General features: G+C 35.1%; 2 protein-coding genes across 2 annotated transcripts in view; both read right to left on the bottom strand.

Moving 5' to 3' along the window:
* Positions 1 to 725: 725 nt before the first annotated feature.
* On the bottom strand, positions 726 to 5,998 carry LOC117120809 (acetylcholinesterase-like). The gene is made up of 7 exons (XM_033265888.1): positions 5,549 to 5,998; positions 4,339 to 4,498; positions 4,184 to 4,296; positions 3,606 to 3,770; positions 2,371 to 2,993; positions 2,092 to 2,282; positions 726 to 1,070 (listed from the first exon to the last, which is right to left on the bottom strand). Exons 1-7 carry the CDS (start codon positions 5,900 to 5,902, stop codon positions 952 to 954), a joined length of 1,725 nt encoding a protein of 574 aa, XP_033121779.1. The 5' UTR covers positions 5,903 to 5,998; the 3' UTR covers positions 726 to 951.
* Positions 5,999 to 10,589: 4,591 nt separating this feature from the next.
* The window catches only part of LOC117120808 (acetylcholinesterase-like), a 6,150-nt gene continuing 2,013 nt past the window's right edge, over positions 10,590 to 14,726 (bottom strand). The window contains exons 4-6 of the mRNA XM_033265887.1: positions 14,357 to 14,553; positions 10,914 to 11,533; positions 10,590 to 10,818 (exon numbers count right to left, since the gene is read on the bottom strand). Coding sequence (XP_033121778.1) covers positions 10,608 to 10,818; positions 10,914 to 11,533; positions 14,357 to 14,553 — 1,028 coding nt within the window. The 3' untranslated portion in view covers positions 10,590 to 10,607. The remainder of the gene's footprint in view (positions 10,819 to 10,913; positions 11,534 to 14,356; positions 14,554 to 14,726) is intronic.

The raw sequence follows: 14,726 nt of genomic DNA, 5'->3' as shown, positions 1-14,726 counted from the left end.
CTGCACTCATTCAAAAGCAGCGCTTATAAAACAAAATATTGGCGTGGCGCTTTCGATGCCCGTTCCCATGTTTCTTATCTCACGTATTCCCGTAGTTCAATAGGCCTATCATAGGTCCCATCATCGTAAATAAATGTTTATAACAAAATGCTTTGTGTGTTCATTGTGTTATTTATTTATTTTAACACTGTATACATTGTATTTACTGTTTCTCAAAGTGTTTCATTACACACAGAGTAAACTCTCGATTAAGTGCTGCGGCGCTTAGCTAAAAAAAAAATTTGGTTTGTTGCAGCGCTTATTCGAGCATTTACGGTACTGACAGTATTTCTCGGTATAACTTTGAACAACTTTCTAATTTACTAATTTTCATTTATTCTACCATGTTTAAATTATGACGTATACTGTACAGAAAATCTGCCTATAAAGCCCCCTGTAAATAGTACAAATCATAGGGCCTACAGCAAGAAAACAGAAAAACACAATACCGAAACTATCAACAATTTCAAACAAACTAAATATCAATTTCACTAAGCAACAGGGACACCATAGCAGAAGGTGGGACAGGTGGGTGGAGATTAAGTAAGATGTCAATTGGCTTTAATAAAAGAGAAAACAGAATAAATTAAAAAGAGAGCTTAGAACAGAAGTGTTTTTCTTAATAGTTCTTAACCCCAGTACCTGTCTCTTATACACATCTAGATGTGTATAAGAGACAGCTAATATTCTTAATCTATATTTGACATATTGAAACTTTGATAATGTATGCTTATCTGCATTAGACAATACGGTTGGTGAACCGTTGGGCACGCTTATTTAAAAACAACTAAAAATCATGTTGAATAAACTCAACTAAAAAGTTTTAATGGCTACATTTCCCTTACTATTTTAATAAGTCTTAAAATAAATTTACAAAATTAGGTCTACAAAATAAAATTTTTGTGTATTTTTTTAAGCGCATACTTTGCTTTGTTTGTAATCATCGAATGCCTTCTGCCACTCAGGTAGGTCGTTATACTTCCAGCTGTAGTAATCGGTTCTCCATGATTCTTCTATCTCGGACGTGTCAGCTGAAAATGAATGGAGAACCAAAGAATATTATCAGCACAAAATATATTGTTCGACAGCTTGTATAAAATCATTCGGGAAACCAGAATATTGGGATGTTTTACTTACTTACCGTAAGTGCTAATATGCGCCCCGGCGCTTACAACAATTTTGGAGGCTTCAGTGCGGCTTATTCGAGAGCTGCACTCATTCAAAAGCAGCGCTTATAAAACAAAATATTGGCGTGGCGCTTTCGATGCCCGTTCCCATGTTTCTTATCTCACGTATTCCCGTAGTTCAATAGGCCTATCATAGGTCCCATCATCGTAAATAAATGTTTATAACAAAATGCTTTGTGTGTTCATTGTGTTATTTATTTATTTTAACACTGTATACATTGTATTTACTGTTTCTCAAAGTGTTTCATTACACACAGAGTAAACTCTCGATTAAGTGCTGCGGCGCTTAGCTAAAAAAAAAATTTGGTTTGTTGCAGCGCTTATTCGAGCATTTACGGTACTGACAGTATTTCTCGGTATAACTTTGAACAACTTTCTAATTTACTAATTTTCATTTATTCTACCATGTTTAAATTATGACGTATACTGTACAGAAAATCTGCCTATAAAGCCCCCTGTAAATAGTACAAATCATAGGGCCTACAGCAAGAAAACAGAAAAACACAATACCGAAACTATCAACAATTTCAAACAAACTAAATATCAATTTCACTAAGCAACAGGGACACCATAGCAGAAGGTGGGACAGGTGGGTGGAGATTAAGTAAGATGTCAATTGGCTTTAATAAAAGAGAAAACAGAATAAATTAAAAAGAGAGCTTAGAACAGAAGTGTTTTTCTTAATAGTTCTTAACCCCAGTTCTAGTTGTTTGCTTGCTTAAAAGTAGCAAAGGCAACAGGAGCAAAGTTGTGGAGATAGATATTTAAATTTAAGATAACCAACTTAAGTAAAAGCTGAACTGATCACAATTAACAAAACACTCCAACGTCCAGCATATGACCTAAAGTATTGTTGATAGCTTACCTGCAAATTGCTCGAGTTTTGGTTCGTACGTGTTCCAGAAGGCACACTTGTCGGCTCTATAAGCTCGTTCAGATGATGACATCAGATTAATATCGAGGTAGTTAAGATCAGGAATAGTAAACTCTGGCCAGTGGGTAAGATCCTTCTTGAAGGAAGGAGCTGGTGTCTCACTCCCTCTAGTATTTGGATCACTAACGGCATAAAAAGGATAGTTTAGTCTTGTAGTTGAATAAGTTTACAGTTGTTTAAGCTAAACGTCAAAATGTGAGTAAAACTTACCCTGTTTTTGCAAAGTTGGTCCAGTATCTCATAATTTCCACCGATACATTGCGGTCATTATCAGACGGCTGTTCTAATAAATAGGTATTTGTTGTACCATTAAGAAAAGGCAATCCAAACACAAATTGGAGTTCTTCGGCATGACTAGCACCAATCCAAGGAAAATCGAGACCATATACCGAAACCGTTGGAGTATGGGTCATCAGATAAACATACACCTTGTTTCCAACAGACGCATGAGCACGCTGTACTGCATCTTTTGGGCAAAGAAACCGAACATCTGTGGCCAATTGAACACCTGAATCAAAATAGTTTGCATCTGGATCGTCTGCTTGAGACCAGTCGGTGTATTCGAAATATATAGAGTCCAAAATTAGAGGATTTGATGCTTCCTCAATTGGAACAAAAGCCGCTGGAATAAGAGTAAGGAACTCGGATTTGGAAACTTTCGGAGTAGTTGTAAGGTAGCCTAAGTAGCCTGGTAGCAGAAGGTAGACAAGTGTTCCTTCGTCTTTATTTGTTCCAAAGATGATGGTTGCATCCATTTTAAAGTCTCTATTTCGTATTAAAATCTCTGGACTTCTTTCAAGAAATACGCCATCTACTACAGGTCTCAGGTTAATCTGTTATTAGAATCAAGAACGAATATATATGGTTTGAAAATTAAAAGTTCAAGATAACTGATTCGCTTTTAGCGTAAGTATTTATTTTCCAATGAATCAGATTAAGTATTTTGTGAGAAGCAAACAGGTATTTTTTTTATAATAGACTTAAATATACAGTATTGTTAAAAGGTGTATTACAAGGCTTATAGGCTTATACACTACTTTATTTAACCATGAGAATTGTGAATAACCTATCTCCTTCAATTGGTATGTTATCATGGCTAAATATTTACAAATAAATTGAATACGTATATTCATAGGCCTACATACATCCATTGATAAATCAGATACACATACATAAAGGTATATTAATATATTTGGAACATACGAAACGTTGATTTAATTAATAAACAATATACAGTACCGTATAACCATACTTAAATTTACACCAACTTTATTAATGCTTTATCAAAAACATTGAAATTTTGTTTTACTCAATCGCAATGAAAGAGAAGAACAAAAAAAGGAAACAGATCATGGAGGCATAATCACATTTAAACTAACATACGTAGATTGTGCATTTTGGCTTTTTAATGAAGACATACATACGCAAGTAATATTTGATCTTACCCCCACAGACGCATTTACAACAGCACCAGGATCGACACCTTTCATGCATTCTACAAATGTTTTACTATCCGTAAAATCACAACCAACTTTCCTACCAATGTTAATCGACAAGTTCTTGGCTACTTCTCGTTCCATATAAGCGAAATAACTTAGGCTAGTACCGCTCTGCAATTTGAAGTACAAGTGTTTTTTTTGTAGTTAGCAAAGAACATTGACAAACGTTGTTGACTGAAAAATTGATGACCTATGATAATAATTTAGCCTATCTGCTTTACTTGTGTTGATATACAATTTTGTAGATTCGTGTTAGTGTAAAATGTTTCTTTTTTTTACGATATTTTAATTGACATAAGAATTCAAAAATGCTGTTAATGGTAAGACACCTAAAGGAATGATGCTACGATTATTTCTTTCAGATTTGTGCACGCGTCTGGGCGTTAATCGATTAGGTGGTGGTGGTGGTGGTAGTAGTAGTAGTAGTAGTAGTAGTAGTAGTAGTAGTTGTTGTAGTGGGCCTAGTAGTGGTCTATAGACTTTTTTGTAAAACATGTCATCAAACATAATTACATGAATCATACCTCTAAAATTGCTTGGCTGAAATAATCCCAACTTTGCTTTGAGAGGAGATGATAATCTACACTGGCCGATCCAGCACTTTCACCATGTAGCAGAGTGTATAAGCCGCTGATTTCTTTTTAAACAAATAAAATTCAACAATAATGTTGGTACTTGCCTGTTGTAAGAAATCCATAACTGTTCAACCTGTAATTAATGGTTACCACGATGATGTCACCGGTGGCAGCTAGTACCACCCCAGAGTAATCTTCTACTGAGGCCGAGCCTGTCGAGAAGCCACCTCCGTGGATGAATAACATGACAGATGCATTATTTGGCTAAAGAATAATAAATGATACATATATATATATGATAATGATACATATATATTAGAAATTAAATATATAAAATTATGGAATAAATCAATATATATATATATATATATATATATATATATTATAAACTCAACACATCCACATAAAAAAAACAGTCGACACACCCTCGTACAAAAAATTATAAAAGACAAGACAATGAAGTACAAAAGCATTAAACAATGTAGTAGAGATGTATTTTGGTGGTTAGGGTGCTTGCATTCCAACGCCAGGGTCCTGGGTTCAAATCCTGTGAAAGCACATGAGTTTGTTTTCTCACGACTAAAAACATCTCCACGCCCTAAGCCTCGTAATGAGATTTCGCTGATAAAGCATGACATTATTTCATTTATTTCTGAGGGCCCCTAGAATATCAGCCAGCCTTAGGATACGCTTGGAAGGGTTCCTTCTTTGTTTTGTACATTGAAGATTGTCAAATAATCAGACAATCAATGACAACCACTTGTTCTGCTGACTTCAGAACAGTTAAGAACTTTATTATTATTATAAATATGTTAAAAAAAGTTATAAAACTTTGTGTTGTATATAACTGACAAAAACATACCGTAAATGCTCGAATAAGCGCCGCGGCGCTTGTAAAATTTATGGAGGCTTCAGTGCGGCGCTTATTCGAGAGCGGCGCTTAGGGAAAAAATCAGGTTTGGTGCGGCGCTTATTCGAGAGCGATGCTTATTCAAGAGCGGCGCTCATTCGAGCATTTACTGTAATATTTTTTTTTTAAAGCAATGTATACACCAATTCAATTGTTTCAGCATACTTTTTTAGGTCATGTATCTGTCAGTAATTATGTTCATTCTGTATTAAAAATTAAATATATACAATTATGGAATAAATAAATTGTTGATTATGTAACTTCCAATTATAACTTATAAAAATATTTTAGTATAAAATTTCAAGAATCAATTTAATTTCAGACGTATGATGAACATGGTCTAGAAAATTAATATCATGTTATTGACTGAACGTTATATTATGCCTTAATAACGTATTTCTTACCTTAGATTGGGGTACAAAGATGTTTAAATACAGGCAATCATCTTCCCCCACAACAGTATACGGAGTTGTACCGGGCTGGGTGCACCAAGGACTATATTCCATCGCGTTCAGGGTTCCTATCCAAGGTTCTTTCGGGAGCGGCTTCTCAAAGCGAAGATTGCCGACTGGGGGTTGGGCGTACGGAATACCCTTGTAGACATCGATATATTTATTGACACCTATGTACGAATCCTCTGAAAAAAGAATCGTATTTCCTGCAACTTCTCCCAGTGTTGTAGTTACATATGGAGATTGAGAGTAAACTAACGGCATGATACAAGAAAACGTTAGAGCGGTAATAGTTAGAGAACCCATGATTCTCTTAACCGAGAAGACTTGGTCCTAAGTAGGCTTCAACAACTACACTAAAATTCTAAACGTAATGCAAACTTGTTTGTTGACCCGGGTGACTGCAGCGCACTAATAATGCCTCTTCATTGGTTACTCATGAAGTAATAGAACTACAACTACGACAAGCCACAAGTAGGTTAAAGGCCGGAGAATAATAACTCGGTCATTCGTATATTGTCGCCGTAACAAGTAGCTACTCTTCCGAGTGTACACGAGCGACGTGTATCAGGGGCGTCGTGTGGTTCCCATCTTCGGGGGGTGTGGTGTGGGGGGGGGGGGGGGGGGGGGGTGCGAAAATTGTAAATGCGGAACTACAAAGGATCAGTGGCGTACGAAGGGTCCTAAGGCCCTGAGCCAGGCACTGAGGATCAGGCCCGCGAAGGGCCCCTGGTGGGTGTGGGGACGAATCCCCACAGCCGCCCCAGTGTTCCTAGCATTTTTGTGAGTTCTTAATTAAGTATCTTGATTTGAAAAAATAAGCGTAATATAGTTTAATTAAGATACGGTAATAATTTGTTCGTATGTAACTTAATTTCTTGTTATATCTTGTTTCATTTTAATTGTATTATGTATAAAAAAAATTATTAAATAAAATTAAAAAAAGTTCAGTCAAAAAAGAAGAAAAACTTTTGTACTCTTTTCTTAATTATTACTGTTGCATGTGTTATTGGTATTATTGAAAAGATAACACAGAATGATGAAAGTAATTAAAGAAATAATAATGTCGGCATCATCTGGTGAATTTTAAAAAATCATTATAACATTTAACACCTATTAAGTCCCCTAATTCACATTAGGCTGGTGCTTCAACTATACATTTCTCCTATACATTCTCTGTTCTGTATTGTACGGAAGAATGATGTTTAAGATTTTTTTTTTTGTCGGACAGAGTTTGAGGCAAACGTCAATGAAATTTGATAATTCCAACGATCTACGATTTTCCACATTTTCCCAAAGTTTTTAAATATATTAAAAAATCTATATTTCATTAAGCGTTTTTTTTTTTAATCTCATTAACCAAGTTGTTTGTCAAAGTTTAAGAGTAATGTTAAGAGCGTGATAACGTTTCTAGCGTTTATTGAACATTTTTCTCCTGTGTAGATTAGGACCTACCAGAGTCCGTCTTAATGTCTCAATCCACTTGTACGAAGAATCATATGCAGTCCGCCCAATAGTGCGAATCATGAATTTTTGCTCAAAGTCATGGGCATGCGAAGTAAAGAACTTCATAGTTAATTAATGAACTGCCCATGCGTGTAATAAAAAAAAAATCGCATTTTGGGCGATCGCTTAGTGCCCCGGTATTCAACCTAAGGCCCACACAACTCCGGCCAACCGAAAAAAACTATTTTCCTGGATTTTCAGTTATTGTTGCCAAAGAATTTGCTAAAGAAGTGGAGACAACATTCACATGAGTAAAAATGCGTTACTTAATCTAATAATTTTAGGCATACAGGAAAACTGAGTAGTTAGTTACATCTAGTGGCGTTGAGAATTTAATTGAAATAGGGAGAGGGCGACTGATGGGAAATAAATAATTATATGAACCCATCGAGAAAGTCTGGACCTTGTTCGGGAATAAAGCTACATGTACCGTAAAACCTCGAATTGAAGCCCAATGAGCTTAATCTCGAGAAGAAGCCCACCTCGAATTGAAGCCCCCTCAAGATTAGCCTTAAAAAGAAACCCATCTCGAAAAGACGCCCATGGGCTTCTTTTCAAGATAGCATTGGCTTTTCGAGATAGTATATTACATTCTACATGAATTTAAAAAATGTATAAATAAATTAAAACACGCTTGGTATATACAGAATTTTAGATGATTTAATGCCAGTTAATGCACTCCATGATACGGATTGATGTTTTATAGTACAAAGTCCCAAAATTTAAAACACTCTTTTTGAAAAGAAACTCTCTTTACTTTGCAAAAGTAGCCTCGAAAAGAAACCCATCCAAAAAGTTCACATATCCTGACTCCAAGTTCAAGAAGCCGATTAATAGCAACAGAATGATCAATGCAATCAAAAGCATTGGTAAAATCTGTAATTACCATAGCGCCAACAGAATTTTCCTTGTCTAGCCCTCTATATAGCTTATCTAACATTTCAATTAGGCAATGAGTGGTGGAACATCCATGTAACTGTCTCTTATACACATCTAGATGTGTATAAGAGACAGGATGGAGTCATCGACGGTAGTACAGCTTTATTATTATTTTTTACAGCGAACATAATAAATAGTCTGGTATTTTTTATACGATAATTATTATTTATTCTATTATGTATGAAAAAGTGACCCATTCAGAAAATCTATTATGAGGCCCTTTGTAAGCAGTACAAAAATATCGTAACACAAAATAAACACTGGAACCATTAAAAAAAAAATAATTCAAACACATTAGATAAAAATATTAACTTGAACAACACAGATACCATTGCAGTAGAAGGTGGTTTTAGAGAGTTGAGTTTAAATAATGATTTCGGTTGGTGCAAATAGTTTAAGTGCCGGACATAGAAAATGTAAAAAAAATAAATTTCAATTTCAATTTATCACAAATGGCAGTAACGAGACTGAATTGCTTGTGATTTACAGTTTAAAATTCATTCATAAATTGTTAAAAAGTACAATAAAAGGACATCAAAAAACAATAAAAGACAGCGATATACAATGAAATAACAGCAGAAAAAAGAAGTTAAAAACATTACAGGAATAGATCAATAGTACTGTATAATAATTATTGTAAATTATTCGGTAATTAAAATTGAAAAGGTTGGAATAGGCCTAAACAAGACAATATTATTATAATTTTCGTCTCTATTATCATTGTCATTATTATTATTATTATTATTATTATTATTATTATTATTATTATTATTATTGTTATAATTATTAATATTATTATTATTATTAATATTAGATGAAAATTGGTGTAAATATTTGAGAGATTGGGGGATTTCACAAGTCATGAATGAGGTCATTGAGGCACCTGGTTAGAAAAGGAATTGCACTTTCGTGGTACCTTTTAGTTCGCCAACTTATAATAGCATACTTATCGGTGTGCCTAAGTTGCATTTGGTGTTGTTTTGTAATAGGTTGGAACCATTCTGAGAATCTAGGGGATTTAGAGCACTTTTGCGCGAACTTAACGCACAAATGGATTCTTCTATACAAAAGAGTTTCAAGACCAGTGCACGTAAGAGCATTGACATAGCTCCCAAACGTGTTACCAATGATAATTCTTAAAGCTCTCTTTTGGATTCGTTCAATTTTAGTATTTTGAGTTTTAGATATACCGGCGTGCCAGAGAGGGACGGCGTACTCTAAAGCTGGCCTGATATACCCGATGTAAACAGACACAAGATCAGTGATGGGGACACCAAAACCTTTAAGCCTATACAAGATGTGTAGTCTTTTGCTACTTTTAGAAATAAAATTGTTAACCATAGTATCCCACTTAAGGTTAGACTGAATGTAAAGTCCGAGAATCATGGATTCACTGACAATTTCAAGTGTATCGTCATAAATATCGAAATATCGGGTGGTAAGGGGGTTCTCTTTTAAAACAAAATTGCATAACCTTGCATTTGTTAGGATTGAGTTTGATGAAATTGTTATTATTTCAACTTACAAGGTCTGACACAGCAGTAGTGATGCAGTTAAAGTTACCAGTGTTAAATGTATTAACAAGAGTAAATTCATCGACATACTTAAATCGACTGCATGTAGACTCGTATAACGCATTATAACGCGGGCCTAATTTCGTTCCCTGAGGGACCCCACATGATAATGGTTGCAAGCCCGAGAATGCAGATCCATACTTAACTCTCTGACGTCGAGAATGTAAGAAGTCAATGATCCGGGGTATAATTTCATTCCTGACTTCAAGATCAAGAAGCCGATTAATAGCAACAGAATGATCAATGCAATCAAAAGCCTTGGTAAAATCTGTAATTACCATAGTGCCAACAGAATTTTCCTTGTCTAATCCTCTATATAGCTTATCTAACATTTCAATTAGGCAATGAGTGGTGGAACATCCATGTAAACATCCAAATTGGTAACGGTCTATATTATCGATAATATCATTCATGGCCCAGCCGCAAATGAAATCCTCACAAACTTTAGAGAGTTGGGAGGTAAGGGAAATTGGGCGAAGTTTGTCGATAGATGCGGGCGTTTCTTTAGGTATGGGTATAACATTGGCATCTTTCCAAATCTGAGGTACATATCCTTCTTTTAGAGAGGCATTGAAAATATTGCAAATAGGTGTAGCAAATTCACAAGCGAAATTCTTAATAAGTTTGGTGGGAATTTCGACCGGGCCAGCTGCCTTGCTGCTTTTAATCTTACTAAGTTTAGAGTACATTTCGCAAACTTCGACCAAAGGGGGTTTATTACATGGCATGAAAGCAGGAAATAGAGAGGTGTATCTGGCCTCGATTCTACTCGATAGTAGAAACACTGTGAACATATTTAATTTATTTTAAATTTGCAAAAAGGTAGTCTCGTGTTTCACCCAAGAGCCGGCCGGATTGCTAAAAAATAAAATAAGTTACTATCTAGGTGGCTCTCCAAATAATGATATCCCATTAAATAACAATTACAAAACAATACCAATTTCCACGAAACACTCCAACGTCCAGCACATGTATGTTTGGCTAACATAGACCTATTTCATATAGCATATACCTGCATATTGTTCGAGTTTTGGTTCATACGTGCTCCAGAAGGCACACTTGTCGGCTCGATAAGCTCGTTCAGGTGACGACGTCGGATTAATATCGAGGTAGTTAAGTTCAGGGATTGAAAACTCTGGCCAGACGGCAAGATCCTCATCAAAGGAAGGGGTTGACACCTCACTCCCTCTGGTATTTGGATCTCTAAGGGCATAAACAGGAGTAGTTGAAAGTTGTAAGTTGAATACCGTAGTTTATAGTTTGTTTAGACTAAGCATCTAAATGTTAATAAAACTTACCCTGTTTTTGCAAAGTTGGTCCAGTATCTCATAAATTCCACCGACAAATTTCGGTCAGTATCAGACGGCTGTTCTAAAGAGTAGATATGTGTTCCATTAAGAAAAGGCAATCCAAACACAAATTGGAGTTCTTCGGCATGGCCAGCTCCAAGCCAGTCAAAATCGAAACCAAATATCGGAACTTTTGGAGTATAAGACATCAGATAAACATACACTTTGTTACCAACTGGGACATGCGCACGCTGTACTGCGTCACTTGGGCAGAGAAACTGAAAATCTGTGGCCAATTGAACACCTGAATCAAAATAGTTAGCTTCAGGGTCGTCTGCGTGAGACCAGTCGGTGTATTCGAAATATATAGAGTCCAAAATATGGGGATTTGATGCTTCCTCAATTGGAACAAATGCTGTTGGAATTAGATTAAGGAACTCGGATTTGGAAACTTTGGGAGTATCTGGAGTTAGGTAGTCTGGTAGGTATAAGTATAAAAGTGTTCCATCATCTTTGTTTGTTCCAATGATGATTTTTGTATCAGCTTTAAACTCTCCATTACGTATCAGAATCTCTGGACTGCTTTCAATAAATATTCCGTCTACTACTGGCCCCGGATAAACGTTTATCTGTTAAACATAAACAATTATTAAAAATGATTTGAAAATTACAAGTTTATAGGAATTTTAGCCTATTTATTTAGATAAGGATTAATCAATTGGTTAGAAATATAGTGATATTCTTTATTTTGATAATAAATTGATGATTAGAAGACGCTTTACAATGTATGATACTTTGGATTGTAATCTCCAAACCTTTCGATTAGTATACACTAAAGCCTGATTTCCATAAAAATCGCTACACGATATCGTCGACTCCTTTGGTGACGTCGATTAGTCAGCTGAATCAGGGAGTGTTCCTGATTGCGTCGGGGACAGCTACGCACTGCAAGGATTGCAGTACAAACTCTGTAGCGACTGTGCAGCGATTTTACGGAAACCAAGCTTAACCGTCTTCAAGAATGATGAAGAGTATCATTCGGTATACCGAAAACATTTTCTTAATTATTATTGCCATTTCGCTATGAAGTCTTTAAGGATTAATAACATTATTAACATTATATATATTTATTTCATATAAACAATATATTTATTAGACGCCATTGTTTAAGTATGATATAGTTATGCTGTTTTTTCATACAAAATATAAAAAATTTGAGTTGACTGACCCAAAAATACAAATGCATATTATATGCAAAGGCATAGTTTAAATTCTAAAACCGGTAGCGAAATAGCAAACACCACGCTAAAATATTGTTAAGTACCAATATCATGGTATTATTTGATTTGAAGTTATTTAGCAATGAGAGTAAAATACAAAATACAATTGAAAACTGTGAAAGTAAGGAATAGCCCAAAAAGGTTTCAAAGAAACTTATTTCCATTGGGATCATGCAAACGAAACATTCAATTGCATAAATTAATGGAAAACTTTTTAAAAAGGTTAGGCCTATATTCAGGTAAAACAAGAAAATTTGCTTAAATTTAAAGTGATCATTAATAATATTAAAATAGACAATATTAAAATATTAACAATTTGAAAACTAAAAACTTCTTTCACCTACTTAAAATTAATGAAAAAATAGACTTATTTGACTAATTGAAAGTTAATTTTCATAACAAAAGACTTGGCCTCAGGGGGGGGGGGGGAGCTACCCTTCCCCTATCGGGGAGATAAACGAAAACTCGTCGGGGAGCAAAAAAAATATAATTATTTTCACCTAATACTAAATGGTAGATTCTATCAATTTATCTACTATAAAATCAATTAAATAAGCCTTTGAAACCCCTAAATTGTCAAATGTTTTGAAGGCCTTTCCCCCTGGACCACTTTCGAAACACGCCCACTTTGCTCTCGTCGGGGATATTTCCCCAACCCTGTCGGGGACCTCAGCCTCCCCGTCGGACAAATCCTTGCGCCACCACTGAAGACTAGGCAATATAGGAAATCATTCAACACCTATCCATTCCACAGGTGGTCTTTGAGGGACTTATGAAAATAGTTTAAAATGTGGAGAGCTTTATTTTTGTTGGTTGAATCTGTTCCAATTTTAATTTAATTTAATGTGAAATAAAATGTTCATAATGTTTATAATAATTTATAGGGACCGTAAAGTTTACTGAACTGCTACGTGTGAAACGGTGATGACAATTTTGTATGAGTTTAAATTTTTGAGTTAAATAAAATGGGACCGTTTTGTTGTACACATTACATAGGCCTAATCTTAAAAATGTAGCTCTATTAATAACACAAAGAAAACCGATATCTTTTATCATGTTTGAGAAATCTGAAACTTTTTTGAAAGATCCTGGCATTAGAGATCTCAGAAAACCAAGAAGATGAAAAATGGCTTGAACCAGAGCAAATCTAAGTAACTTGCGACTATTATAATGAAAGTTGTTGTGACTAATATAACAATTTAATATGAGAATTAACTAGAAATTACCGATTCAGCAATGAGTTCGCCAGACACTTGTTAGACAATCTGAACGCACACGTAGTTAACAGAATTAGACGCTTTCACAGAGCAACCATTAAAACCGAAGATTCAAGGCACTTTCACAAAACTTCCTCAATAAAAGCAGGGTCGGGATCAGAAAATAAAATTGCACAATCGTCCGCATATAAAATAACCTTACAAGAGGGGTCAAGAAACATAGCAATGTCATTTACGTAAACAAGGAATAGAAGAGGCCCAAGAATACCGGTACTGCCTTGGGACATTCCACACTCTATTGGCAAGACCAGAAGAAAGTACCTTTCATATAAACAGACTGTTTACGGCCATTTAAGTAGGGACTAAACCATCCAATTGAAGCGCAGCCAGAATCATTTAAACAAGTAATTTCAATAAAATATTAAATCCACAAGTGTCAACAATAGCAACGGAAAATATCATGTTGGCCGTTTTTTGTTTGATAACAGAACTTTAATCGAGGTAAGGCTAGGCCTAGCCTAGCAGTGTTGTTAGGCTATGTTTCCGGCACCTACTATATTTCGATAAACCTGTCTCAAAATCAAACATAACAAAATTCATCCGTGTGTGGAACACAAAAAAAAATCAAATTTGAGTCTTATTTGACTTATTTTTCATGTATAGGAATGTCTAAATTTAGTTAAACTAGCAATTGTGCATTATGTTTATAAATCTTTCTAATATATATAAGTCAGATTTTTCTTAAAAATATGAAGTTTTGCTGGGAATGGGGCTTTAAGATGTCACCACTCATAAAATCATTAGTGTTGCGATTTATTCTACATCAGTATTAAGAGGAACCAGTTTCTCTATGACATCAATGAATTTACTTTTAAAACTAGCCCATGCAATGTTGACATTGGTCGACAAACACATAAATATGTCATTAAACATAATTAAATCACAATAATCTTACCCCAACAGACGCATTTGCAACAGTTTCAGGATCGACACCTTTCATGCATTCTACAAATGATTTACTATCCGTAAATTCACAGCCTACTTTCTTACCAATGGTGATTGCTAAATCTTTGGCCTTTTCCCGTTCCGTATAGGCCCATTCACATAGAGAAGTTCCACTCTGAAATGTATAATCCATTGAATTCATGTATGCTGGCAAATTAAGTACACTGACAAAGTTTGTTATCATAAAACTTCGAAAATATCAACTATGCAAATTAGCTACCCGCATGTCTGCTATTTGACTTAGATGGGTATCGTCTTTTGACCCTTGCCTATATCTATATTAAAGGACACACACACAAATATATATATATATATATATA

This window comes from Anneissia japonica, unplaced genomic scaffold, assembly GCF_011630105.1.
Source record: "Anneissia japonica isolate Jap-2015-1 unplaced genomic scaffold, ASM1163010v1 scaffold8356_len68927_cov204, whole genome shotgun sequence".
NCBI classification, from domain to species: Eukaryota; Metazoa; Echinodermata; class Crinoidea; order Comatulida; family Comatulidae; genus Anneissia; species Anneissia japonica.
The sequence above is the reverse complement of the archived record's forward strand: the minus strand, read 5'-3'. Positions and strand labels throughout refer to the sequence as shown.

Coding starts and splice junctions, on each gene's coding strand:
- LOC117120809 (XM_033265888.1), bottom strand. CDS start 5,902: ATGGGTTCTCTAACTATTACCGCTCTAACGTTTTCTTGTATCATGCCG. Junction 4,297..4,338: donor TTATGGATTTCTTACAACAG/GCAAGTACCAAC, acceptor TTGTTTAAAAAG/AAATCAGCGGCTTATACACT. Junction 1,071..2,091: donor AAAACTCGAGCAATTTGCAG/GTAAGCTATCAA, acceptor ATTCATTTTCAG/CTGACACGTCCGAGATAGAA.